The sequence below is a fragment of the Micromesistius poutassou genome (assembly GCF_964030765.1).
Source record: "Micromesistius poutassou genome assembly, chromosome: 23".
Taxonomy (NCBI): Eukaryota; Metazoa; Chordata; class Actinopteri; order Gadiformes; family Gadidae; genus Micromesistius; species Micromesistius poutassou.
In genome coordinates this window covers 1,387,279-1,412,278 of record NC_140293.1, presented here as the reverse complement: position 1 = coordinate 1,412,278, position 25,000 = coordinate 1,387,279, and the positions used below count along the sequence as shown (strand labels likewise).

The window sequence follows — 25,000 nt, the reverse complement described above, 5'->3', positions numbered from 1 at the left end:
TCATTTAAAATGACTGCTAAAGTTATGTCCTCAATAGACTAGCTTTAGCTCGTAGACTGGGTTTAGCTTTAGCTCGCTAGCCTAGTCATTTAGAATCCCTGCTTAGAATTAGGCCTCTTTGGGACTTATCTAGTGCTTAAGTTAGTCCTCGTGAGTTTAAGTGAGTCCTCATAAGACCAGCAGAAGCCAGTGATGCCTAGCATTTTCCAAACCACTGCTTAGGTTGTCGTTGCCTGTTTGCCTTGCGCGGTGGACGTTAGAACTAAGCAGCCTGTATCCAACACCACTTATTAAATGAACTGCAACAGCGCCCCCGGTGGCCTGCCTGTGTATACGTCTGAGTGGATACCGCATGCTCATTGTGGTGATTTTCCACGCCTGTTTCGTGGCCTACTTCCAGAAGACGTAGAGTGCAGAGGGAGAGCCATGTTGGGTGCAGAATATGACTCACTGAGTTTCGGATTCAGGAATTTATGTAATACTTTTTAGATTTAGCGTTACATAAGTAGCCAAGAGTGTCAAGCAGCCGCTTCAAGAGAACTCACGTGATGTGACGTTTGTGAAGTCATGCAAACGTCACATACGCACGTATTGTTGTGATTTGCAAAGGTGTCCTCTTTTAACATCTGTGTTGAAAAGTTCTCGATACACAGATTTGAATAAAGTTCCATTTGAAATGTGTCGATGGATGACCTCGTCTCCCCGTACTCCCGGCGTGCAGGTCAGGGCGGCCTGAGCCCGTCCTCCACCATCGTCCTGGAGAAGCCCGAGAGTCTCAACACGGTCAGCTTCTTCAACGACGACACTGTGTAAGTGGGGGTCCGAGCCCTGCAAAATAAAAGCACTCCTATTGGTAGCCCATTGTCGATTTCAAAGTAAAAGCTCTCTGATTTGTGGGGCTTGTCCAGTTTTAAGGGAAATCCTGTGTGTGTGTGTGTGTGTGTGTGTGTGTGTGTGTGTGTGTGTGTGTGTGTGTGTGTGTGTGTGTGTGTGTGTGTGTGTGTGTGTGTGTGTGTGTGTGTGTGTGTGTGTGTGAAAGTGGCTTCGTTGGTGGGGATGGTGAGATTTCAGTGTAGAAGTTCTCTGATTTGCGATAAAGGTCAGATTTCATTGTGCGCGTGTGTGTGTCTGTGTGGGTCTGCAGCCAGTGTTCGGAGAAGTGTGTGATGAACAATTACTTTGGGATCGGTCTGGATGCTAAGATTTCCCTGGAGTTCAACAACAAGAGAGACGAACACCCCAAGAAATGCAGGCAAGACGCAATGCACACGCAATGCACATAGACACACAGATACATCAAAAGATACACGACAGACACACAATTATGAGTCCACATTCTCACTGTGTGTCTCTCTCTGTCTCTGCTCTGTCAATGTCTCCCTCTCTCTTTCTCCTTGCTGTGTGTCCACGTCTCCCTCTCCCTGTCTCTCTCGCTCTCTCCTTGCTGTGTGTCTATGTCTCTCGCCCTGCAGTAGTCGCACTAAGAACATGATGTGGTACGGAGTCCTGGGGACCAAGGAGCTGGTCCAGAAGACCTACAAGAACCTGGAGCAGAGGGTCCAACTAGAGGTACACACACAGACAGACAGACAGACAGACAGACAGACAGACAGACAGAGCAACTTATTACATATGTTATTTGCAACAAGTTTGCAGCATTTGTTAACATATTCTCTCTCTCTCTCTCTCTCTCTCTCTCTCTCTCTCTCTCTCTCCAGTGTGACGGGGTGTCCATGTCCCTCCCCAGTCTGCAGGGTCTGGCCGTGCTCAACATCCCCAGCTACGCGGGGGGCATCAACTTCTGGGGGGGCACCAAGGAGGACAACGTGAGAAGCCACAGACACTCGCCTCCACGTGCACACAGAGAATACACACTCACACACGTCGTATACACACGGGTTTAAACACGCACACACATGTACTTACACAGATATTCATACACGCACACACACACACACACACACACACGCGCACTGATGTATACAGTATGTTCCGTATCATGTGAACGTGGACCGTGTTGGATGCAGAACTTTGGCGCTCCGTCGTTCGACGACAAGAAGCTGGAGGTGGTGGCGGTGTTCGGCAGCATGCAGATGGCCGTGTCCCGCGTCATCAACCTGCAGCACCACCGCATAGCACAGGTACCTACTGTACACATACTGTACACCTAATGTACACCTACTGTACACCTACTGTACACATACTGTACACCGACTGTACACCTACTGTATACATACTGTATACATACTGTACACCTAATGTACACCTACTGTATACATACTGTATACATACTGTACACCTACCGTACACCTACTGTACACCTAATGTACACCTACTGTATACATACTGTATACATACCGTACACCTACTGTAACAGGTTGTACCTGGTCCAGCGTGCTGGTAGTAACAGGTTGTACCTGGTCCAGCGTGCTGGTAGTAACAGGTTGTACCTGGTCCAGCGTGCTGGTAGTAACTGGTTCTACCTGGTCCAGCGTGCTGGTAGTAACAGGTTCTACCTGGTCCAGCGTGCTGGTAGTAACAGGTTGTACCTGGTCCAGCGTGCTGGTAGTAACAGGTTGTACCTGGTCCAGCGTGCTGGTAGTAACAGGTTCTACCTGGTCCAGCGTGCTGGTAGTAACAGGTTCTACCTGGTCCAGCGTGCTGGTAGTAACAGGTTCTACCTGGTCCAGCGTGCTGGTAGTAACAGGTTCTACCTGGTCCAGCGTGCTGGTAGTAACAGGTTGTACCTGGTCCAGCGTGCTGGTAGTAACTGGTTCTACCTGGTCCAGCGTGCTGGTAGTAACAGGTTGTACCTGGTCCAGCGTGCTGGTAGTAACAGGTTCTACCTGGTCCAGCGTGCTGGTAGTAACAGGTTCTACCTGGTCCAGCGTGCTGGTAGTAACAGGTTCTACCTGGTCCAGCGTGCTGGTAGTAACAGGTTGTACCTGGTCCAGCGTGCTGGTAGTAACAGGTTCTACCTGGTCCAGCGTGCTGGTAGTAACAGGTTCTACCTGGTCCAGCGTGCTGGTAGTAACAGGTTCTACCTGGTCCAGCGTGCTGGTAGTAACAGGTTGTACCTGGTCCAGCGTGCTGGTAGTAACAGGTTGTACCTGGTCCAGCGTGCTGGTAGTAACAGGTTGTACCTGGTCCAGCGTGCTGGTAGTAACAGGTTCTACCTGGTCCAGCGTGCTGGTAGTAACAGGTTCTACCTGGTCCAGCGTGCTGGTAGTAACAGGTTCTACCTGGTCCAGCGTGCTGGTAGTAACTGGTTCTTTGCGGCTCAGTGCCGGCAGGTGAAGATCACCATCCTGGGGGACGAGGGCGTCCCGGTGCAGGTGGACGGGGAGGCCTGGGTCCAGCCCCCCGGCGTCGTCAAGATCATCCACAAGAACCGCGCCCAGATGCTGACCCGGGACCGGGTCAGTGGCACCCCACACCTGTCTGTCTGTCTGTCTGTCTGTCTGCCTGTCTGAGTGTCTGTCTGTCTGTCTGTCTGTCTGTGATTCCGTCTGTCTGTCTGTCTGAGTGTCTGTCTGTATGTCTCTGAGTGTCTGTCTGTCTGTCTGTCTGTGATTCCATTTGTCTGTCTGTGTCTGTCTGTGATTCCGTCTGTCGATGCCATCTGTCTGTCTGTCAGTCTTTTGCTCTCACTCCTTTTTCTCTCCCTGTCTGTCTGTCTGTCTGTCTGTCTGTGTATCTGTCTGTTTGGTTTACCTGTCAGTCCTCTAGTTCTCTAGTTTGTCTTAATGTCTGTCTGTTTAACTGTCTTTCTGTTCTTCATGTCCGTCTGTCTGTCTGACCATCTGCGTGTCCATATGTCCGTGTTTTCCTCTCTGTGTTTTGCGCCCACGTCCGCTCACCCAGCGGGTGTCTCTTGACTCCTCCGTCGCCGTGGTTACGTTTGAGCGCTGTTCCAGGAGAAATCCCTGATCGTGTTTACACTCGTGCTGATTGGCTTATTGTTCGGGGTTAGATGTTAACGGTTCACATAAGAATGCGGCATAATCAAGATAATAAGTTATTTAGTGAGTTAAGATTCATTTTGAATTCACAGATTTCTACTAGCTTGTAGTTTACATAACCGACACATATCTGTAGTCAGTGCTGATCCACAGTGATTTAAATAATGTTCTGAATAAAATCACATCCTATAACTGATATATTCTACAAACAATAAGCGCAGGCCAGCCCGTACCTCTCTCTTTGTTTACAAGAATCGTACTGTCGGCACTCCCTAAACCCATTACTGCACCCGCGCCACCCAGCCAGCCGAGCTACGCTAGTTAGCGTCACACAGTAGCACAGCCCAGTACAATGTAAAGAACTGTTATGGAGTGTTTTAAATTCTGAGAGTCTCCCCAGTACTCACTGGGAAAGGCTCAATGTTACACTTAACTCTATAGTCTACGTTGACGTTAAGACGTTAGACCATGTTTCTCTATTGACCTAATCTATATACTTTGGTTTAGTCTCTGGGAGAAAAGGCAGCCGAAATTCAACTTTCTATGAACATTTCTAGAAATGTCTTTTTAACATCTAACCAAATTGTTCACAAATTGTAACCAAAGATTTTACAATATCTGAGTAAAAAGCGAAGGGCAGCAGCTCAGGGTGCGTGGCGGTACGATGTGTGACTGAACGTCCGTGTTCCTCCAACCCAGGCGTTCGAGGGGGCGCTGAAGTCATGGGAGGACAAGAGGAAGATTGACAGCTACCGGTCGGTTAGGCCCCGCCTTAACTCCCAGCAGTCCATGGAGTACCTGACGGAGGAGGAGTGTGCTCAGGTGCAGCAGCTGGGCAACGTGGCCGACACCCTCATCATCAAGTAAGGTCCCCGCCAACACTGAGGACAACACACACACACACACACACACTAGTAAGGTCCCCACAAACACACACACACACACACACACACACACACACACACACACACACACACTTATCACCAAGTAAGGTCCCCACAAACACTTAGACACACACACACACACACACTCGTCACCTAGTAAGGTCCCCACAAACACACACACACACACACAATTATCACCAAGTAAGGTCCCTGCACAAACTGAAAAGTCACACACGCACACAACATCAAGTAAGGTCCACATAAACACTGATAGCAACACACACACACACACACACACACACACACAGTCATTACTAGGGAAGGTCCCAATAAGGGCTATTAATGTTTGTGAATGTGGATTGTGTGTGTGTGTTCAGTTGTAGTTCAGTATCATAGGCAAAAATGTGTGTCTAAATAGTATGACAGTGTATCCTGACAGTGTTGTTTCCGTGGCGACCTTCCTCAGGATCCGCGAGGCAGCTAAGAGCCACAAGCTGGTGGAGCAGGAGCTGGCGCACGCCGTCAACGCCACGGCCCTGGTGCTGAGCGAGGCCTTCCCCTCCAAGCCCTCCAGCCCGGAGGTAGGGGCAGCGCTTCACGGGGGGGGGGGGGGGGGGTCACGATTCAAGAGCGTCTATTGTCATGAGCACAGCTTACTGAATTACAGCAGCAGCCGCTGGCGATGAGATTCTCTCAGTCTCAGGCTCCTTCAACAATGACAGAAACTGGACATGAAATACTTAGAATAAAATAAAAAATATATTAATAATAGCTGTAAACAAAGTAGAATACTGGGCATGAAATAATTATAATAAAATAAAAATGTAATAATAACTGTAAATGAAATAGAATACTGTACATTGAATATAAAAATGTGAAATAGAGTATTTACGCGTAATACGTAATGTCGATGGATGGATGACGGATGGAAGTAGAGATGGATGGATTGATGAATAGAAAGTTGGATGGAGATAGAAGGAGAGGTGGAGGAGTGAACGGAGACACATATTAGCAAAGAGGATGGACATATGGCTAGACATATGTATGAGTCGGTTGGATGGATGGACAAATGTACAGACGGACAATGCACAGAGGTGGCGCTGGCAAGTGTTTGTGTACGTGTGTGTTGATGTTTACTGTATGTGTGTGTCTGTTTCCAAGGGTCTGACCCGCAGCACGGCGGTGGAGATCGTCAACAGCAGCAAGGTGCTGAAGGCGGAGACCAGAATGCTATTGGACGGAAAACTACTGGTGAGCCAATCACGCGTTAGGGAGACACTAAGACGGCATGCTGTAGATACTGCCCACGTTTTCCTATTGAAGGGCTTTAGGAAATCAACACGAGTATGAAGTTTCTTATCTTTTTGTATAAGTCATTTTAGGTGCTATGATTTGTTAACTTTATAGAGTAAGGGTTGGGCTTTAGTTCAAGAGTTGGGTTTGGGTTTAGGTTTGGGAGTTAGAGTTAGGCATTAGAGTCTCTCTCTTCTCCTTCATCTCTCTCTCCTCTCCTTCAACTCTCTGCTCCTCCTCCTCCTCCTCCTCCTCCTCCTCAGGTGGACTCCCCCGAGGAGGTGGAGCTGCAGACCACGCTGAACAGCCTGAGCACGGAGCTCCACAAGCTGGACGACATCCACTGGATCTGCCCCCTCATGCAGTGCTCCGAGGAGGTAGGCCGGCTCTGGTGTACGGCGGACACATGAACTGCAGATATTTGCCCGAAAAACATTAAAGTTCTGAAAAGTCTCTTAACAACTAATGACATGTTTTACGACGAACACTTATAACTTATGACTACTTATTGGATGCACATACATTCACTGAGATGTGGATAGTACAGGCAGGTGTTTATTGGGTTAGAACCAGCGCTGAGCCTGAATATTTGAATATCCACGCAGCACGCATACGTGATATTGTAGTCTTTAGCTTTTTACGTTCTTAAAATAACACTGTACAAAGGAAAAGGAAAAAAGCAAGCAGTTGATATAAATGCGATTCTGCTCAGTCCGATTCAGGCAGGGAAAGATACGCACTTTGATTTCGCTTATTTATTAGCTTTTTTAGAACTGATCAAGGGTTAGTGGTTCCATTCTAAACTCTCTCGCTCTCTCTCTCTCTCTCTCTCTCTCTCTCTCTCTCTCTCTCTCTCTCTCTCTCTCCAGGACCCAGTGAGAGGCAGCAGTAAGAGCAGCAGTATGAAGCTCAAGATCCTGCCCAAGGTGAAGAAGGACCGGGAGAAGCTCCACAAGCAGAAGTCCAACAGCTCGCTCTCGGGTGAGAGACACTCTCCATGTACATGCAGAGTGATGTCACTATGTTTGGACCATTCAATATTTCATTACATGATTGATCTTCTTGGATTCTGTTTTAATATATCATACTATTAGACATATCAGGTAGGATTGTATTGTGTTATGTGAGAATAGAGTCACAGTAACATTAATTTGATTGTGTTATATAAAATGTTTTAAATTAGAATGGGATTAGATTGTTGTAAAATGTATTAAACCGATTGGATTGGATTAGCTGAATGTTTAAACAATCCTTTTCTCTGGCAGGGGTTTGGGACTCCAAAGCCGGCGAGGCCGACTCTTAACGAGGTGCTAACGAGCGCTTTAGAGGTACCTCCTGTTGTCATGACGACTGCCCGCTGGGAGGGGCCCCTGGAGGTCATCCTGCACAGGGGACGGACGTTGTTAGGGGGAGTCCCATGATCCACGAGTCTGGCTCCTCCTCCTCCTCTTTTAGCCGACGCAAAACCAGCCGGCAACCAGGAAAGAGCCTTTTTTGATTCGCTATGATTTGATGAGGCACATTGCGTCATCGCTGCTGGCTTTCTGTCATTGGTCGTGTTTACCCCGCTTGGCCCCGCCCCCTCTCTTTTGAAAAAAGGGGGTGCGGTTTAAAAAGTTGTTGAACAGCCTTTTGGACTTTTTTTTCCCGCTCTTTTTGTTTAATAGTTTTAAGACAATTTATTTAACTGAATGTTTTCTTCACCGTAGGAACCACTGAAAATGACAATTACAAGAATACGAATCGGAAAAAAGGAAGAACTTTATTGATATCGTCACCCAGAGCTGGAGAATATCGTAAATGTTGCAAAAAAATATATGTTATATCGAGGAATGTATTCATGTGGACTCGTATTTAATTTGTGAAAAATGACCTTGATTATGAAAATGTTTTACGGAAGGTCCTGCTGTGTGTGGTTTTGACGCGGCCTGCTAACTGGCCGCTGTGTGACTCTCGTGGGCCAAAGCTATACAGCTACGCTGCAAAAAAAATACAAACTCTCGCTGTAAAGTACTAGTATCCAGCCTTAACATAGGATTTACCCTTTTTCACTTAACTCGGTGTAAACCTTCTTTGTTATCGCATCAGTACAACATTTATCGGTTTTGCGTCACACTTCGGGAAAAATACAAAATTCGTGACCACGGTTGTGGTTTTTACGAACTGGAAGACAACACTGGATTTATATGACACTGGAGAACGTGGACGTTCTGCGTCGGGGGAACAGATGAAGAAGCCTCAAAGACGAAACATATCGACTTCTCTTAACTTCTTTTAACTCTTACTTTAAACTTGCTCATGGTTGTCTTAATTAACATATTGTATGATTATGATATGACGCGTGATTGGATCTTCTATTGCACTGCCTCTGAGGTATAAACTCGCCCATCTTTAGACTCTCTTATGCAAATCATCAGCCATCAATCTCTCCTGCCAATAGCGCCGCTGGTAATCAATAGCTGGGTAATCAAACTGTCTCGTTGTCGCTTTCAACCGCCTTTCTTTTTACTTGGACTCCCTGCATGCAACCGTCGTACTTGACCAAAGTTACCTCGTCTGCGATTTAGGCCTTGCTGGTCATTGGTTTCGAAATCTTTTCATGGACATCTTTAATTATTTAGTAATTCTGTTTGTTTTCTACTACTAAGTGCCAGAGGGGTGGGGACCAGCACCCAGGGGAGTTATATTTTGACATGACGTGACGTGAAAATATAATGTTACTTCATGCTATAGGCTTTTCCTACATACCCCCTTCCCATATTTAAAACTCTGCATTTTAGGACCGTAAACTATTAATTAGAGAATATATTGAATAGGATTTTTATTTTATTTTAAAAAACAAGTTATATTTAACTGGTTAACCTGTTAGAAGTAGGGTTTGAAATTGTTTGAAACTCCTGTATTGTGTTTAAAAAATTTTAGAAAGTAAAAGTAGAAAAAATAGTTTTTTTCCTATCTAGCTTCTTTCAATTACTAGTTTTCTAAATTTGGGTTGGTGTGGGCCAAAAAAAAAGCGTTACTGTACTTTTCTGGAGGACTTTTACTTTTTAACAAACTATTTTCCAACTGGTTTGCTGATCTTTGATTAGTGATTAGCCACGCTAGCTGAGCAGGGATTCAGAATTCCTGCCGTGGTTTTAGATGTTGATCACCATGCCGATAATGATATGGGTCTTTTCCTCAGGCAACTGAAAAGAATGAAAACCACTTTGATCTTTCTGATCTTCACATGTGACTCCACCTCTCTGGCACACAACAGCACCTATATTAGGAGATAAGATTAAGTTGCTTTGCTAATTTTAACAATTTTAACTTATAACTTTATGGACTGCACCACAACATTCTGAGTCATTTCATTGCGCAGATATAAGGAAAAATAAGGACGAAATGTATTGTAAAACATGCAGTAGTAAATGTGAGAATGATAGTTCAATTCTATGTGGATGTTGGACCCGGGATTGCTGTGCAGCGTTTTGGATGTTCTGGCAAAGTCGTCATGGATACCGTATCCATAGCAACTTTACAACTTTGTATTTCGAGATTAGTGCCAAGTTTAGACTGTGTCCAGTTGAGGTGTGTGTGTGTGTGTGTGTGTGTGTGTGTGTGTGTGTGTGTGTGTGTGTGTGTGTGTGTGTGTGTGTGTGTGTGTGTGTGTGTGTGTGAACTGTATATTTAAACGTTTACTGTGTCTGCTTTGCACTTTACGAAGAAGCAAACTTAAGGGATGAAACTAAAAAGGATTTGTGTCTTTGTTTATTAAGGGTTACAAGTGTTTTTTTCATTCAGATTTAAGGATTACAAAAACAATCTAATCTATTTATGATAAATGTGCTGATAAAAAAATTATATATATATATATATATATATGAATGAGAGAGAGATGTATAAATATTTAGGAATATATTAATTTAATCAGAGGCTGTACACCCATTTTCTTTATTATGACTTATCTTCAAGCTTAAAATATCCCATTTTACTCCAGTGAGTATATTTATATTTGACTCATTCATAATTGTAACCTACAATCCATAACTGTTGCCCAGAACCAACTTCTGTCTAATCACGGTAACCATGATTTCGAATACCCATTGCTACTGTTTTTGTTTATTTTACAATGGACCACTTAAATCATCTTAAAGGGGTAGTAGTAATGTTTTACAAACCATATTGGCATAAACATATTACAATGTCTTACTTTGGTTGTGACTAAAGTTTTGTTAGCAATGTTATCAAGTAGACAGAGACCATGTAATGGTTGCATCTCGTTTAATTTAATGGTTTGACATATTTAGGACCAAACTATTTTCCACTGGGAAAACAAAAATGTATTCACCAATTGAATGGTCTATATTTACAGCTATCATAAATAACTCAGAAATAAAGGTTATAGTCGCTGTGTTGTCAAGTTGTCATAGCACCATGACGTAGCATTAGCAACAAGTTACCCAAAATGCATAGCAAGACTGGAAAACTTTAAAGCAAATATCTCATTATCTTGAAAATAGAAACATCTATAAATCATTGGCAACATCACGGCATACATTTACGGATTGTAGGTTTGAATGTCCATCTTTACTTGCTGCTGTTGAAATACCATTTCAGCATTAAGACGGTTTATTGTAACTCTTGTATTCAGGTGAGCCATATAATAATTTAGATACTTTTTGTATTTTCAGAGCTTTACCAATATTGTCACGCTACTTTGCGTAAAAAACATTAGTTTCCTAAAATAAGAAATGGGCAAACTGTCCTACTGTACAATTTTGGTTATTTTCAATAACTATGACTGATATTTCATGAATGTACCTGCATAGGTTTATTGCACATCATCAAGTAAAGTTTAGAAACAAAGATCATCTTAAAAGATAAGCTTCTTAAAATCAGATGTGGGATTATTTTGAACCACTTTCATTATTTGTTTGGCTACTGTTGGCATTCAGCTTAATCCATCGTGATCCTTGCTCCAAATCACAGGCAACTCTTGAATGTAAAAAGTTTAGGCCTTTAAATCAGTTTATTTCCTTTCATCAAACGTGTACATTTTATTTCTTCATGTTCATCATTTTTGCTATTAAGATATTTTCTGTATTTATTAATGCCGTTTTGTTTACTAAAAACCAAATTCTCCAAAATGTGTGGAGGAAAATATAAATATTTTAAAAAAGCGGAGCGAAAAATCAAACAAATAAACAAACAAACAAACAAACAAACAAACATCCCTTGAACCGGTGGTAGTTTGACAATACGTTTGTGCAACATTATTCCATTCACAAACACCTGTGAACTGTAAGGTTGTTGAACGCCCCCCGTCTGTCTGAACAGCTGGTATATAGCGCTGTGTTTAATTGGAGAACGTGTTGACCTACTTTGGGGAAGGAGAAGTTGATGTTGCACGACTGTGTACGTTGCCAGGTGTTATATCGTGTTATTGTGTGCAGTGTGTAACAAAGACAAAGTCAACAATTAAAGATTAAATGAAGTATTGACGTCTCAAAGTACTGGCTTCTCTCACTGACAACGTTTGTGTGTGTGTGTTACATCATCAGGCCTTCATTTTAAGCCAATTGAAAGCTGAAAAGTCAATTGTTGTCCTTGTGGTCTGATTGTAGTGTGTATTTATTTATACATTAACGTTTTTCAGAGCACACCTCTCTGTATTTTCCTGAGTAAAATGCTCATGTCAATTAGCTGATTGTTGCAGTACAAAACACAAATATTTATATTGGTTTGTGCCAAAATGACAAAACATGCTAGCTAGCCGAGCATAACACCATTCTGTCAATATAATGTCAAATATGAAATCCGGCTGATCGAGTTCCTGGTTCATGTCCCCTGGCAATCAGGCTATAAATAACTATAGATCTAGATCTATAGTTATTTATAGTTCTACATCTATAGTTAAAGAACTATATATAGAACTATATCTAGATCTATAGTTCTAGATCTATAAATATAGAACTATAAATATCTATAGATATAGAACTATAAATAACTAGATCTAGATCATAGAGTTATAGATCTAGATCTATAGTTATTTATAGATAGCCTGATTGCCAGGGGATATGAACCAGGAACTCTGGTTCATTCTATAGTTCCATATAGTTCCATCTAGATTTATAAATCTAGATGTAGATCTATAGTACTAGATATATATATAGAACTATAGATCTAGATCTATAGATATAGAACTATAGATCTAGATAGAGATCTAGATCTATCTATCTATCGAGATCTATAAATAACTATCGATATAGCGTTATAGATCTAGATCTATAAATGACTGGGTCGATGGAGGCAGCGGTCTCCAGAGCTTTAGCCAACAGCTTGCTCCTCTTCCCCACAGAGGCTGACAAATGTATATGGTCGGAGGTTATAAACATTATACAGTACAATAGACATATCATTACTCTTAAAACCTACATTATCATCCAATGAATGATCGATGATCAATAAAGTAGTTTCACATGACATAATGTAACAATGTATTTCTTTCCTAATTTGTTACCAGGCAAAAAATGAGGCTGTGATAATAAAAATTCAACTGACTTTCCATCTTGGGAGGCCTTCATTGGTGGAAACTATCACAGACGTCTATCACACCAAAAAAGGCCTTTCAAAAAGAATTGTGTTGTTCTCTGGGACAAATGAAAAGAATACCCGCCCAAGTAAAGTCTATGTGTGGGACCCACTGTATTAGCTTGGAGGCAGGTATGAGCCACTTCTCAAAGCAGAGCATTAATGTTTCATGTTTCCAACTAAGTCAGGGGGGTAGAGGACACATGCCGCTTGAATAACACTGCGCATTTCTCTTGGTTTGAACATTGTATGAAATCATTTGGATAATGTAGGCACAAAACTTAACAAAATGTATAGCAAAGGTCTCGTCATTTGTAGACATTTTAATGTGGAAATGTTACATATTAGGCCTTTAAGATAATTAGTAATTAACCAAAAACAAGCTCCTCATCACTGTAAAATAAAAACAAGACCTTTTGAGACATCATCCACGTTGTGGATCATTTTGTCAGGGCCGGTTCTGTGATTATGTTTAATAATGTTTGTCTGTATGTTTTTCGAGAAGTGTGTGAGAAGACTGCGGTTCCTCAGTCATCCAGCGGGGGCAGGTCGTCATAGAAACTGTCCTCCTCCTCCTCCTCCTCCTTCTCCTCCATCTTCCTTTTACCCTCCTCCTCCGTTACCTTCTTCTCCTCCCCCTCCTCCTTCCCCTCCTTCTTCTCCTCCTCCTTCTTCTCCCCCTCCTTCTTCTTCTTCTCCCCCTCCTCCTCCCCCTCCTTCTTCTTCTTCTCCCCCTCCTCCCCCTCCTTCCCCTCCTCCTCCTCCCCCCACGGCGACTTCTTCGGGGGCTTGTCGTACTTCCACTCGTCGTCCGAGTCGCTGATGTCGTCGTCTTCAATGTCCCACTCGGGGGGCGGGGCCTCTGCCGTGACGCCGAAGGACTCGGTGTTGATTGGCTCGGGCGGGGCTTTGAAGTTGGGGTCCTCCAGCTTGCCCCAGGAGACGGTGTGGGCCTTGCGCAGCGAGATCTCCACCTTGGAGGGAACCATGCTCACCGCGCTGTGCGTCACATCCACCACCTGCGGGGGGGGGCGAGGAAGAGGAGAGGGGGTTAGAGAGATGTACACAGTATATACAGATAGACATATAGATATAGCTATGGTATATAAGTATACTATCACTGCTTTGGAGAAAGTGGTTATACACACACCGTCATTTTTTCAAAAGTGTTATAGGGCGTATAGTTATAGGAATATGAGCGTAGTTCACCACTATGGATGCAAAAAAGACGACTGTGTGTTGAGAAATGTAAATAAGCCGTCATCTCTGCCTATCCTACGTTTAGCTTGCTGGTCTACTGGGTGTAGAAGAGTAGTTTATGTGCGACTTAAGTACATTAAGCTGGCTTGGGAGCGGCTGTAGGACAACAGTTTTTGAGCAGGCTAAAGCACATGCTAGACTAGGAGCAGGTGCAGCATGTCGTTTATGAGCAAGCATTAGCAGACTTTATAATTATCAAGCTCAGCTCCGTTAAGCCAGCTGGTGATTGGGCGGAGGAGAGTTTGCTTTACTTACCCCCCAGAGGTGGAACTCCTTTTTGTACACCTTGTTGTTTTCAAACTGGATGTCGCAGCGGATCTATGGAGAGAGGCGGAGAGCATGGTAGTGTTGACCAGCGCTACGCACTGACACCGCTCACGGGATCCGTTCCCTGGATGGCTCAATAAGCAGATTTATGATGATTTATGATTTATTAGGATCCCCATTAGCAGCACACCCAAATGAGAGCTAGTCTTCCTGGGGTCCGAAACATAAAATATAGACAACAGACAATAACTTTGACATTATGTCAAACAAAAGTAAAAACAGCCAAATAATAAACAGCAGTGATTAAGAAACATCAGAATTATAAATAAAACAAAGGTAAAAAAGATATGAAGGCTACAAAATAAATTACAACATTAAAGATTTATACACATTACATATGGACCAGATGTTTTTTCAGAGACTTTTTAAAGTTGTATTTTCTATTTAGATCAAGGCACTTTGAAACGAGATGTTAATGAGGTGCGTGAGACACTGTGAGAGAGTAAGTGAGCATGTGTTGCCTACCACTGTGCGGTTGGCTTCTACGAAGGAAAATTCTGGGTTTGCGTTTTTGGCGTAAATTGTCACAAACACAGTATCCGCCGTCTGGTGCCAATCTTGTCGGCACGCCACCTTTTTCTTGTCCTGTGAACACATTTTGACACAGCAGAAGATTATTGGAGAATGTACGTTGTTTAGTTGCAGTCATTTTACATCCATACATAAATGTTATTTTTGCCTACTGTTGTCCAGGTCAGCAGCCTACCAGTTTGGGGATCCAACGATGCGTCCCTGTGCTGCAGCCCTTCTGGTCCAGGAAGGCGTTGAAGTCGAAGGTCTGGATACAGCAGCAGCTCCAGGACTTATACCTGGGAGAGAGCGGAGAGCGTCAGAGACCTGTGGCACTTAACCTACGTCTACGTGGCCAAGGGCTCATCTCACACCACTTTAGTCCACCTGCTACAGGTGCAGCTCACCCCTCTCTGGTTCATCTCACCCCCCTCTGGTTCATCTCACCCCACTCTGGTTCATCTCACCCCTCTCTGGTTCAGCTCACCCCACTCTGGTTCATCTCACCCCTCTCTGGTTCATCTCACCCCTCTCTGGTCTACAGGTTCGTCTCACCCCTCTCTGGTCTACAGGTTCGTCTCACCCCTCACTACAGGTCCCGTGTCTCACTACCTCAGTGAACGGTGTGCGGTGTGAGTTACCCCTCGTGGAAGATGGGCGCTCCGGGGTGATGTGTGCAGACCTCCTTGTCCGTCTCAGGCCCTTGGTAGGTCTGGAATCAATCAACTGATTAGTGAACACATGTCAATCAATCCACTGGAGGAGACATTACTGCTCCCACATTCCTTAGACATGACCTGAGTCTTTTGTGTATTAATTAGCCATTGCCTTTGAATCTTTTGCCAATCTTCCATTGCCTTTAAATTGTTGCGTGCAATTATTTATTATGGCCACCAGGTGGAAGCACTCAAAACATAATAGGTGATAGGTGAACGCAATGTAAACACTCACTCCTTTACATCCTATGTTCTTGCATTTCGTTCCCGGCATGACCACCTGACTCTCTATCAGAGGCAGGGAGGGAGGGAGGGGGGGAGGGAGGAGGGAGGGAGGGGGGGGGAGGGAGGGTGACCGCAGGGGGGAGGTAGATAAGGTAAGAAAGAAGGAAGAAGGGCAAGAGAAAAAAACAAAACCTTAGGTGCCTCTCTTTGGATAGGGGCTCTACTAAATGACGGAGTTGAAACATTTAAGGCAGTTTTCTTTGCTTATTTGATGACTTGTATGTACCTGAAGGATTCTTGCACTTTTTCACAAAATCTTAATTTTTCAATGCACTTGCAGGTGTAATCTAGCGTGTTAATCTAATGGTACTGAAGCACACACACCTTTCTTGGCCTGCTCGGCTCGGTTACTGAGGTCCAACTTCTCCAACACCTTGGACAGCGACGCAGACACCTTCTGGGGAAGCTTCTTCAGCGGCTCCTCTGAACTGCACACACACACACACACACACACACACACACACACACACACACACACACACACACACACACACACACACACACACACACACACACACACACAGTTATAATCCAGGTTTGAATCCCTTACTGTAATACATGATATCCACAGATGAAGTCTGTTAAATGTAATTATAATCCACTGTAATCTCTTACTGTAAAGATTGGTTCATCTCTGTACCTGTCTCTGTCACTACGGTAACCTAATATGCATTTTTTCGTCTCTTTAACTATGGTAACCTACTTGTCTCTGTCTATGTATGTATGGTAACCTACCTGTCTATCTCTGTAACTATAGTAACGTACCTGGGCCTCTCCCTCTGCAGGACCTGTAACCATGGTAACGTACCTGGGCCTCTCCCTCTGCAGGGCCTGTAACCATGGTAACGTACCTTGGCCTCTCTGTTACTACGGTAACGTACCTGGGCCTCTCCCTCTGCAGGGCCTGTAACCATGGTAACGTACCCTGGCCTCTCTGTTACTACGGTAACGTACCTGGGCCTCTCCCTCTGCAGGACCTGTAACCATGGTAACGTACCTGGGCCTCTCCCTCTGCAGGGTCTGTAACCATGGTAACGTACCTTGGCCTCTCTGTTACTACGGTAACGTACCTGGGCCTCTCCCTCTGCAGGGCCTGTAACCATGGTAACGTACCCTGGCCTCTCTGTTACTACGGTAACGTACCTGGGCCTCTCCCTCTGCAGGGCCTCAGCTGACTTGGGGCCCCTGTAGATGATCTCCTCTCCGTTGGTCACTTTGGCCCCGGCCTTGTCCGACGACACCTCCGGACGCAGGGGCTCCTCGGGCTTCTCGTCGTTATGGCGACCGCGGGTGCAGCCCTGGTCACCGAGGAGGCAACTTAAACGACCTTAAGCCTACTAACGTTAACTTACTACACACCAATCATTACATGATACAAACATGGCCCTGTTTCAGTATTATTGTAGTAATGACTTATGTTAAGTCTAAATATTAAACAAGTACAGATTTGTTGAACCTCAGACTCAGTATCTATGTACATACATACATACATACATACATCCATACACACACACACACACATACACACACACATCCATACATACATACATACATACATACATACATCCATACACACACACACACATACACACACACATCCATACATCCATACATACATACATACATACTAGCATCATCCATCCATACCTTGATGGAGAGAAAGTCTGAGAAGTCTGTCGTCCTCTTTCTGCAGCAGGACCAGCCCTGCGTGTACAGATTAGATTACGTCACATTAGGTTCAATAACATCAGACGACCTAAGATGACCATACATGAGGACCTTACATAATCTACACTGATTAAAACAGTGGTTCACAGTTGGTAAAATCCTTGTGTAGCCGAACTGCTTCCCACACCTGGTCTGAACTCCATCAGCATAAGCCTATAATAGCATTGTCCCAGTGAACACACACTCATCACACCACAACAAGTGAATAGTAGGGCTTTGCTCGAGTTTGTTCAGGATCTATCCTGAACATACAGGATACAGGATCTATCTAAAAGGCACCATCAAGGAAGCTGACGATATAAGCAATCCCCCACGACACATACACATCAGCCATCCCCAAACGGTGCCTTAAACCCAGGTCGGGAATAGTGAAGGTGTTAAAGTCAGAGGTGACAGATCAGAGGTGAGAGGTCAGAGACACTTGGTCTGTGGGTTCACCTTGAGGGCGTCGTGGAAGATGGGCACCCCAGGGTGGAAGAGACAGGCATCTGTGGTAGGAAGAGGAGAGGAGGATGAGGAAGGTAGCCCAGACTGTGTGGATTTAGCGGAGGTAGCTTCGGAACAGTTTGATTCAGACAGGGATAAACGCGTAGTGAAGATCTGTCTAATTAAGCCGAAAAAAAACGAACTATGTAGTCATGTGTTCCAGAATTTTCCGACCTTGAAGTGAACATTTGTTGGAGATTGGGAAGGAAAAAATCATAGGCCCAAACAAAAAACCATAAGAGTTTATCGGCTATGTGTTTTTTTTTAAGTTTTTCGCCGTTTCTGTTCTGTAGTCTCAGATATCTTCAAAGCTTGCACACCAGCCTGAATTGCAATGTAACCTCCAACCATATCAGCATCCGAAAGAGCTCTCAGTCATCAGCCCGGAAGATTACAGTCTGCTGCTGATGACTTGGGATGTGTTCCCTGAATCGTAATGTCAAGTTTAACCTCTAAGCCCAGCAGTGCAGGCGAGGTATGGGTGGGACGTCTCGGTGGGGCAGGGGACAGTGCTCCTGGGGAACATTTCTGTACACCGTAGCCCAACCTGATGTCATTTCTGAAATGTAGTGCTGTCGTGGGAATTGTTATGTCAGTCTGACCAGTGGTCATTGTCCCTATCTCAGTGGGATTGGGTAGCACTCTGTAGACCCAGCTTCAATTTGATGAAAGAAATGGGGACATATTGGGCTGAACCATTTCTTACTTTTAATCTTCCCCAGATGTTCACCCCTGTCTTAGTTTGTCAAAAGATGGGGTGGCAGGTGTAAAAGATCTGAGAACTTAGCCGAATTATGAATAAATAATTTGACAGAATTATCCAATATTCACCAAACTTGCACCCAAGCTACCCTGAATCAAATGACCACGGTTTCTTGAACTTTCTTCATGTGGGAACCAGGGAAAGGGTACTCCAGACTTCCTGAAGGACCTAGGAAAGTAGTGGGGGAGGGGGAATGGTCTATCTCTCTGGTCTGGTCGGAGTTAAAAATAGCCCCCCCCCCCCCCCCCCCCCCATGCACACACGCACACACACAAACACACACCTGTCAATTCTCATCCAACGCAGGAGTTGGTGGGCTTTGGTGTTCTTCCCCAGAAGAACACCAAAGAACACCCCCCCCCCGCCCCCCCATTCTACGAAATACTCTGACGGTACGCTGTCCTATGACGCAATCGACAAGAACGTCCACCATGTGGTTCTTAAAACCGCCAGACCCCATCGGACTCATAGGTAAACCGACCCAGGCCGGTTCTGGTTTGCAGTGAACAGAAATCTAGTGTCAGATTGTACTCTATATGTACTCTTTATGTCTATATGCTATATGCCCACTGTTCCACCTCATCCGTTGCGTCGGTTTTAGTACACAACGATTTGTATGCAACCATATTCGTGTTCCACATGATGATGTCTCCCCCCCTACAAATTATCAAATAATAATAATGATGAAGTTCAAAAGAGGACCAGAATAAACCATCTCTAGGGTGACTATCGGGTGGACGCGTTTCATTCTTGAGAAACTTTCTCGAAAAGTTACACAGTGCGGATTTAAAGCAGTTTAAGAAATTATTAATTATTGAACTATTCATTGGACTAACATTTCTTCAAATGAACGCTGAACACTTTCCTGTCAAATCATGAAAGACGATTGAACGGTTCAGACAACTTTCTAGTGCGGTCCTACATGAAGACAGCCGGACTGAGCCACCACCCACCTTCCTTGTTGGTGCTGCGGTCGAAGCGCTCCCCGCAGCCTTTATTGTAGCACAGATCCATGGTCATCACAAACGCTTTATCGCGCTGGCTCCTTCGTCCTTTTCTTAAGAGACTGCTGCAGGCCGGCCTGGCTCTTTCTCGCTCTTTCTCGCCCTTTCTCGCTCTATCTCACTCAGTCTCTGGTTTGAATGGAGGTTAAAAATAGCCCCTCTGTCGCCCTCACCCCCCCATTCAGTTATCTGACCCCCACCCCCTGACCCGCACACACACACACACACACACACACACACACACACACACACACACACACACACACACACACACACACACACACACACACACACACACACACACACACACACACACACACACACACACACACACACACACACACACACACACACACACACACACACACACACACACACACACACACACACACACACACACCTGTCAACTCTTATCTGAAGGAGGAGTCGTGGAGATGGTGTCACTGACGGTGAACCACCACCACCAGCACGATGTCGCATTGCCATTGCCGAGTTTACTGCAGTTCTAACATCCACCAGATGATGGCGGTAGAACCACATGTAAGGACCTCTTTTTTCAACGTTATATGCAAAGAAATCGTGGTTACGTCACCCTTATATTGATATAATCAAGCTAGAGTGTTATATATACATTTCTAGTGCTTATCTATATTTGCATTTCCCTTAACAAACGGTGTAATCTCTGTTGAGTAGGGTCGAGGAAGCGTATGATGCAAGGTCTGTCGGGTCCACTAAGGACAGCTGGTGGACACACGCACACCTGTGGCATCATGTCACACACCCACAGTGGAGAAAATGTTCGTCATCGCTTCTGTGTGTTTAGTTTAACAACAGCTGGAGAAATAATAAAGGAATTTAGTTTCAACTGCATGAACAGATGAGAGATGTAGGCATAGACTACAAAACTTGTACTTGTATTGAATTTGCAGAATTATAGAATATTCATCTATTGGGAATATTTATGAATATGAAACTATCTTTAAATGTAGGCCTACCTATTACGTGTTTGACGTGGCCTCGTTAAACTGATAGCCTATATGATGGTGTATTTCTCATTTTTTGTTTAAGGTGAATGCACGCATAAAGCGTTATCAGAGCTTAATGTATGCAGTGAATTTAGTGCAGAAAAGCACATTGTCGACTGTGTAACCTTTGTTAAAAGGTGTAACCTATCATCCTATGGATACAAACTACTGTGGAGACACGAACCTTTTTGTCACTAATTGTCCGCTACTATAAGGAAAAACAAATATAGGCTACTAATGTTTCCACCAATCAGGAGCCAGGTCTCTTATCAGAACATAGGTTTGCGATATCCGCTCAGTCATGGGTTTAGCCACGCATTGGAGTTGCAGCGCAATAGGCCTTTTGTGATGCACTTAAAAAAAGAAGATAAAAGATAAGACGTTTAAATACTCAGATTATCAGCACATTTGAAGAAAAATGTTCAGTAAAGCCTTCAAGTCATGTTTCCAAGTTTATTAAAGATGTTTTTAATTAATCAATGCTGTAAATAAGTGCCTAGTAAAAAAGACAAGATACCTAAAATGGTGGTATAGTTTAATTTCTGCCTTTTGCAAGCAAAAAGTGAACAATTACATATTTTGGAATTTGAATATATAAAACATATCAACGTCCTTATTAATAAGCGCAGAAGCATTGCAACCAGAAAGATTAGAAGTATCCTTCTGCTGCTGCTGGCCAGTCTCTAAATGCCTCTGGCTGAGTGATACCGAGATATGCTATAAGAAACCTGGTATCTGATTGGCAGATTTCTTTCTCCGTAGTCACAGAAGAACAGTGACAAAAAGATACATCTCAACAGCAGTTTGTATGCGTAAGATGACACCAACAAATGAGCGAAAGCAGAGGTAATATTGGCACTAAAGTCACTCCATGTTTTTACTTTGACATTAAACCTTTCAGGACATATGGGGACACGGACCAATAGCTAGTAATGGAAAATGCCTTTATTTCTTCCAAAAAAAACAAAACAAAACACAAATAACAAACATACCGCTTAGAAATTAAAGCCCATGATGTATTAAAAACTATCGTCACTTAACTAACGTGTTGCTTCACTGTCCATGCTCGCTAGTACAATCCATTATATACTTATTTACTGTTTTTTTTATAAATAGAAACAAATGTGAGAGGGAGGAGGAGACAGGAAGTTTAATGTTTGGCGTCATTTGGCATCGCTGACATTTCATGTAAGATGGGGTCACAGGTCAGGGGAGAGGTGTAGTATTATGGGGTGCGATGTCTTCAAAGCTCAGCAAAATTAGAGAAAATTACATTTTTTTTAGTTATATGCAGCACTAAGGAAGGTGTGTGTGTGTGTGTGTGTGTGTGTGTGTGTGTGTGTGTGTTTGTGAGAGAGAGAAAGAGAGTTCTGTATACAGAATGGCGAGACAGGAAAGTGAGGCGTCCAACACTGCATGTAAAAATGACCACAAGGTCAATCTCTCATCACAAAGGAGGAAGAAATTGAAACCTCGCTATTCACTCCCTGGTATCACTGAACTTCAGCCATTCCGGCTGTGTTATAGAAAGTCAACAGCAGAGAGCGCCAGACAACGTGAAAGAACAGGGCGCGCCATTGCTTTGTGGCTCAAGTAAAATAATAATAAAAAAAATTAAAAAATAATAATTTACAAACAATTTTTATCTTTCTCATTACCCAGCTGTCATGAAAATAAAATCAAAACAGTGGGGACCAGACACATGGAGGAGAACAGGAGGTGGGAATTAATTCATCATCATCATCATCATCATCATCATCATCAAATCGTCATCATCACCATCAAATCATGCGTGTCCAACAAGAAGACAACGACAACAACTAAGGGCTAACGTTAGCATGCACACGCTAGCCCCTCCCAGGGTCGCAAGCGCGCTCCCGTCAGAGACTCGAAGGTTTTGCTCTCGTACGTTCGCCTCCCGAGTGTGACGTCACTAGCGAGGTGGGACGCCTGTCTGACAGGCGCTCCGCCTGTCTGTCTGGACTTGGGTCCACCGACCCCTATGGGCCAGTGGGCGGTGCTCATCTTTGAGGAAGAGGGTGGGTGGCAGTATCCTAATAGTTATGAAGTTTGAGAAAAAAAAGGTTGCTGGTTCGAATCCTGGATAAATGACTTGAATACAGGTCTTCGGAGCCAAACACTCTGTGGTTGGATAAATCAACCACACTGATTAAGTTTGATAGCCTGAAGTCTCGGCTGGTAGCTACTGGGGTTGCCTACAGTGGACTGTGGTCCTGTTGGGTTTCACTCGCACGGAGCTCAGTCGACTCCCTTCGTCCGCTGTACATCATGCTATCGATCGTGACCCGAGACGGTCGGGCCTGAACACCAAAGAGCCACCTGTGGTCTGCAAGCACACAGACGCAGAACTGCTGATCTCGCAAAAATAGAGCAGGCCGTCATGCAGAGTATAAAAACTTAAAGAGAACCAAAAGACCAAATGTAAAAAAAAAAATGGAGAGGTAGAGAACAAAAGGGCCCGAACCACTAATCACAAAAAATGAAACGACGCCAGATGAGTGTTGTTTATGTACAGTTACTGTACAATCCTGATGGGAGGACAGCCAGCTAGCTTAGTCGCAGAGCTGCCTCGACACGTTAATATCCATATCCCGTCGGCCATCAGCCGTCGGCTTATCCCTTTCACCCCCCCCCTGCGGTCGTTCCAGGGGCATACAAAACCCCAAACGCTCGCAGCTAGCTAAGTTACCTCAAAGATCCAGATCCAGACATCAGATAGAAGTTATTTTAGGCTAATTCATAGTGTGACCCGTAGCTACAATGACCAGGAACTTTCTTGTGTAGTTTTAAATATATCAACATCTAAATGGAGATTGAATTAGTTTCCATCTGATGGAAGAACTTTTTTGTCAAACCCTGTCGGTGCGTCTGTTTCAGGGACATTTGGGGAACTTATTTGAAGGGCCCAAGTGGGTTTAGTTCAGGGACACGTGCAATTTTAAATCTAAAAACAAATCACAAATCACATTATCTCCAGCCCTAAGAAACTTCCAGTTCCTCCATACTTACAACCTGGTTCCTGGAACCTTCTAGTTCCACCTTTGATTACTGCAATGACTTGTAATCGATAAAACGGCAGTGGTATCATTGAATTAATGAAAACAAGGCAGCCGCAAAGCTCCAAACTTTTATTTTTAATCTTACCAACATTTTCCAAATCCATTTGGAAAAGATAGAAAATGAAAGAAAAATATTTGACATGACTGGGTTCATTTGAACAAAAAGGACCTACACGTTCGAGGCGCTGTTCCCTTCTTGGCTCTAATTTGATCAACATTCTGAAATCGTTGAGCTGGACATCGGCAGAGTGGACTTCCCTTCCCAGAAGCCCTGTGGGGCGGGACGCTAGACGGGGCACTAGGTAGAAAGAGTTAGAAAAGCTAGCTATCGACACTCACACCAGTAAAGGAAAGCAGAGGGTTGGGGAGATACAGAGCTAAAGGTGTTAAAAAGCACGTTGCCTTTTTGGGACATTGCGAGACTACACAGCTAGCATTATTGGAAAACAGCGAGGACCACACAAGCTAGACGCACATGAATCGGCTACAGGCATAACGCGGGCTTCGTGGGGTGAAACCGCTACCTAGTTCTAGAGAGGAAAACACGGGACGACCACAGCAAGCGTCTAAGAGCACAAAATACCTCGACAACGATGAAAGAAGACCAGAAGAATCGCGAACTATTAACGTTATTTTTTACAAAGCTTTTCCGTCCTCAAGTCAGACGGCTTAACATATTCTAGAAAGACAACTAGCAACAAGAGACAGAAGCGCCCGCTCTGGTCAGAAATGTACACAGGAGCTGTAACGTCACTAATATTCTGCAATGGCACTACGAGGTGACCAGGGGTTAAAAGGGTAGATCACTCTTGCATTTCCCTCCTCAAGGATTCTTCCCTTTCCTGATGGGTCGTCACGCTTCCTTCCTGTTTCAGGGCTAATGGAGGTCATGTTTTTTTCGGTTTGAATGTGGACTGAGACTCTGGCAAAGCCATGATGAAGGTTATCAATATATAGGGACGGTCATATGGTTGGTTTGGTCTGTTAACTGCCGACCTACTCCCCAATGTCCTCTGACTAGCTGAAGCGATGCCTACAGCTAGTCAGGGGACATTGTGGATCCAACCCTTTCAAACCCTACCTGCGCCTTAATGATGTGTA

General features: G+C 44.2%; 3 protein-coding genes across 3 annotated transcripts in view; 1 reads left to right on the top strand and 2 right to left on the bottom strand.

Moving 5' to 3' along the window:
• LOC311368476 (diacylglycerol kinase delta) overlaps positions 1-11,619 on the top strand; it is a 27,690-nt gene extending 16,071 nt beyond the window's left edge. The window contains exons 18-29 of the mRNA XM_084487281.1: positions 722-809; positions 1,145-1,252; positions 1,473-1,569; positions 1,719-1,826; positions 2,028-2,141; positions 3,285-3,419; positions 4,662-4,825; positions 5,313-5,427; positions 6,008-6,097; positions 6,403-6,516; positions 7,009-7,120; positions 7,405-11,619. Coding sequence (XP_084343407.1) covers positions 722-809; positions 1,145-1,252; positions 1,473-1,569; positions 1,719-1,826; positions 2,028-2,141; positions 3,285-3,419; positions 4,662-4,825; positions 5,313-5,427; positions 6,008-6,097; positions 6,403-6,516; positions 7,009-7,120; positions 7,405-7,442 — 1,283 coding nt within the window. The 3' untranslated portion in view covers positions 7,443-11,619. The remainder of the gene's footprint in view (positions 1-721; positions 810-1,144; positions 1,253-1,472; positions 1,570-1,718; positions 1,827-2,027; positions 2,142-3,284; positions 3,420-4,661; positions 4,826-5,312; positions 5,428-6,007; positions 6,098-6,402; positions 6,517-7,008; positions 7,121-7,404) is intronic.
• Positions 11,620-13,007: 1,388 nt separating this feature from the next.
• On the bottom strand, positions 13,008-19,939 carry LOC311368488 (cysteine and histidine-rich domain-containing protein 1). Its single transcript, XM_084487296.1, has 11 exons — positions 19,744-19,939; positions 17,980-18,029; positions 17,461-17,517; positions 16,957-17,111; positions 16,138-16,241; positions 15,764-15,816; positions 15,454-15,524; positions 15,009-15,111; positions 14,768-14,887; positions 14,231-14,293; positions 13,008-13,734 (listed from the first exon to the last, which is right to left on the bottom strand). The coding sequence occupies exons 1-11, from the start codon at positions 19,808-19,810 to the stop codon at positions 13,243-13,245; spliced, it is 1,335 nt and encodes a 444-aa protein (XP_084343422.1). The 5' UTR covers positions 19,811-19,939; the 3' UTR covers positions 13,008-13,242.
• A 4,014-nt stretch (positions 19,940-23,953) lies between these two features.
• LOC311368497 (phosphatidylinositol-binding clathrin assembly protein) overlaps positions 23,954-25,000 on the bottom strand; it is a 7,682-nt gene continuing 6,635 nt past the window's right edge. The window contains exon 6 of the mRNA XM_084487305.1: positions 23,954-25,000. This exon is cut by the window's right edge and continues 2,573 nt beyond it. The gene's annotated coding sequence lies outside the window, so the exon portion shown is untranslated.

Bases quoted from the DNA above. Each gene is read 5' to 3' on its own strand.
- LOC311368488 (XM_084487296.1), bottom strand. From the start codon at position 19,810: ATGACCATGGATCTGTGCTACAATAAAGGCTGCGGGGAGCGCTTCGAC. The intron at 14,888-15,008 runs GTAGGCTGCTGA...ATGTGTTCACAG, and splicing joins ATCGTTGGATCCCCAAACTG to GACAAGAAAAAGGTGGCGTG. The intron at 13,735-14,230 runs GTAAGTAAAGCA...CCCCCCCCGCAG, and splicing joins AGGAGTTCCACCTCTGGGGG to GTGGTGGATGTGACGCACAG.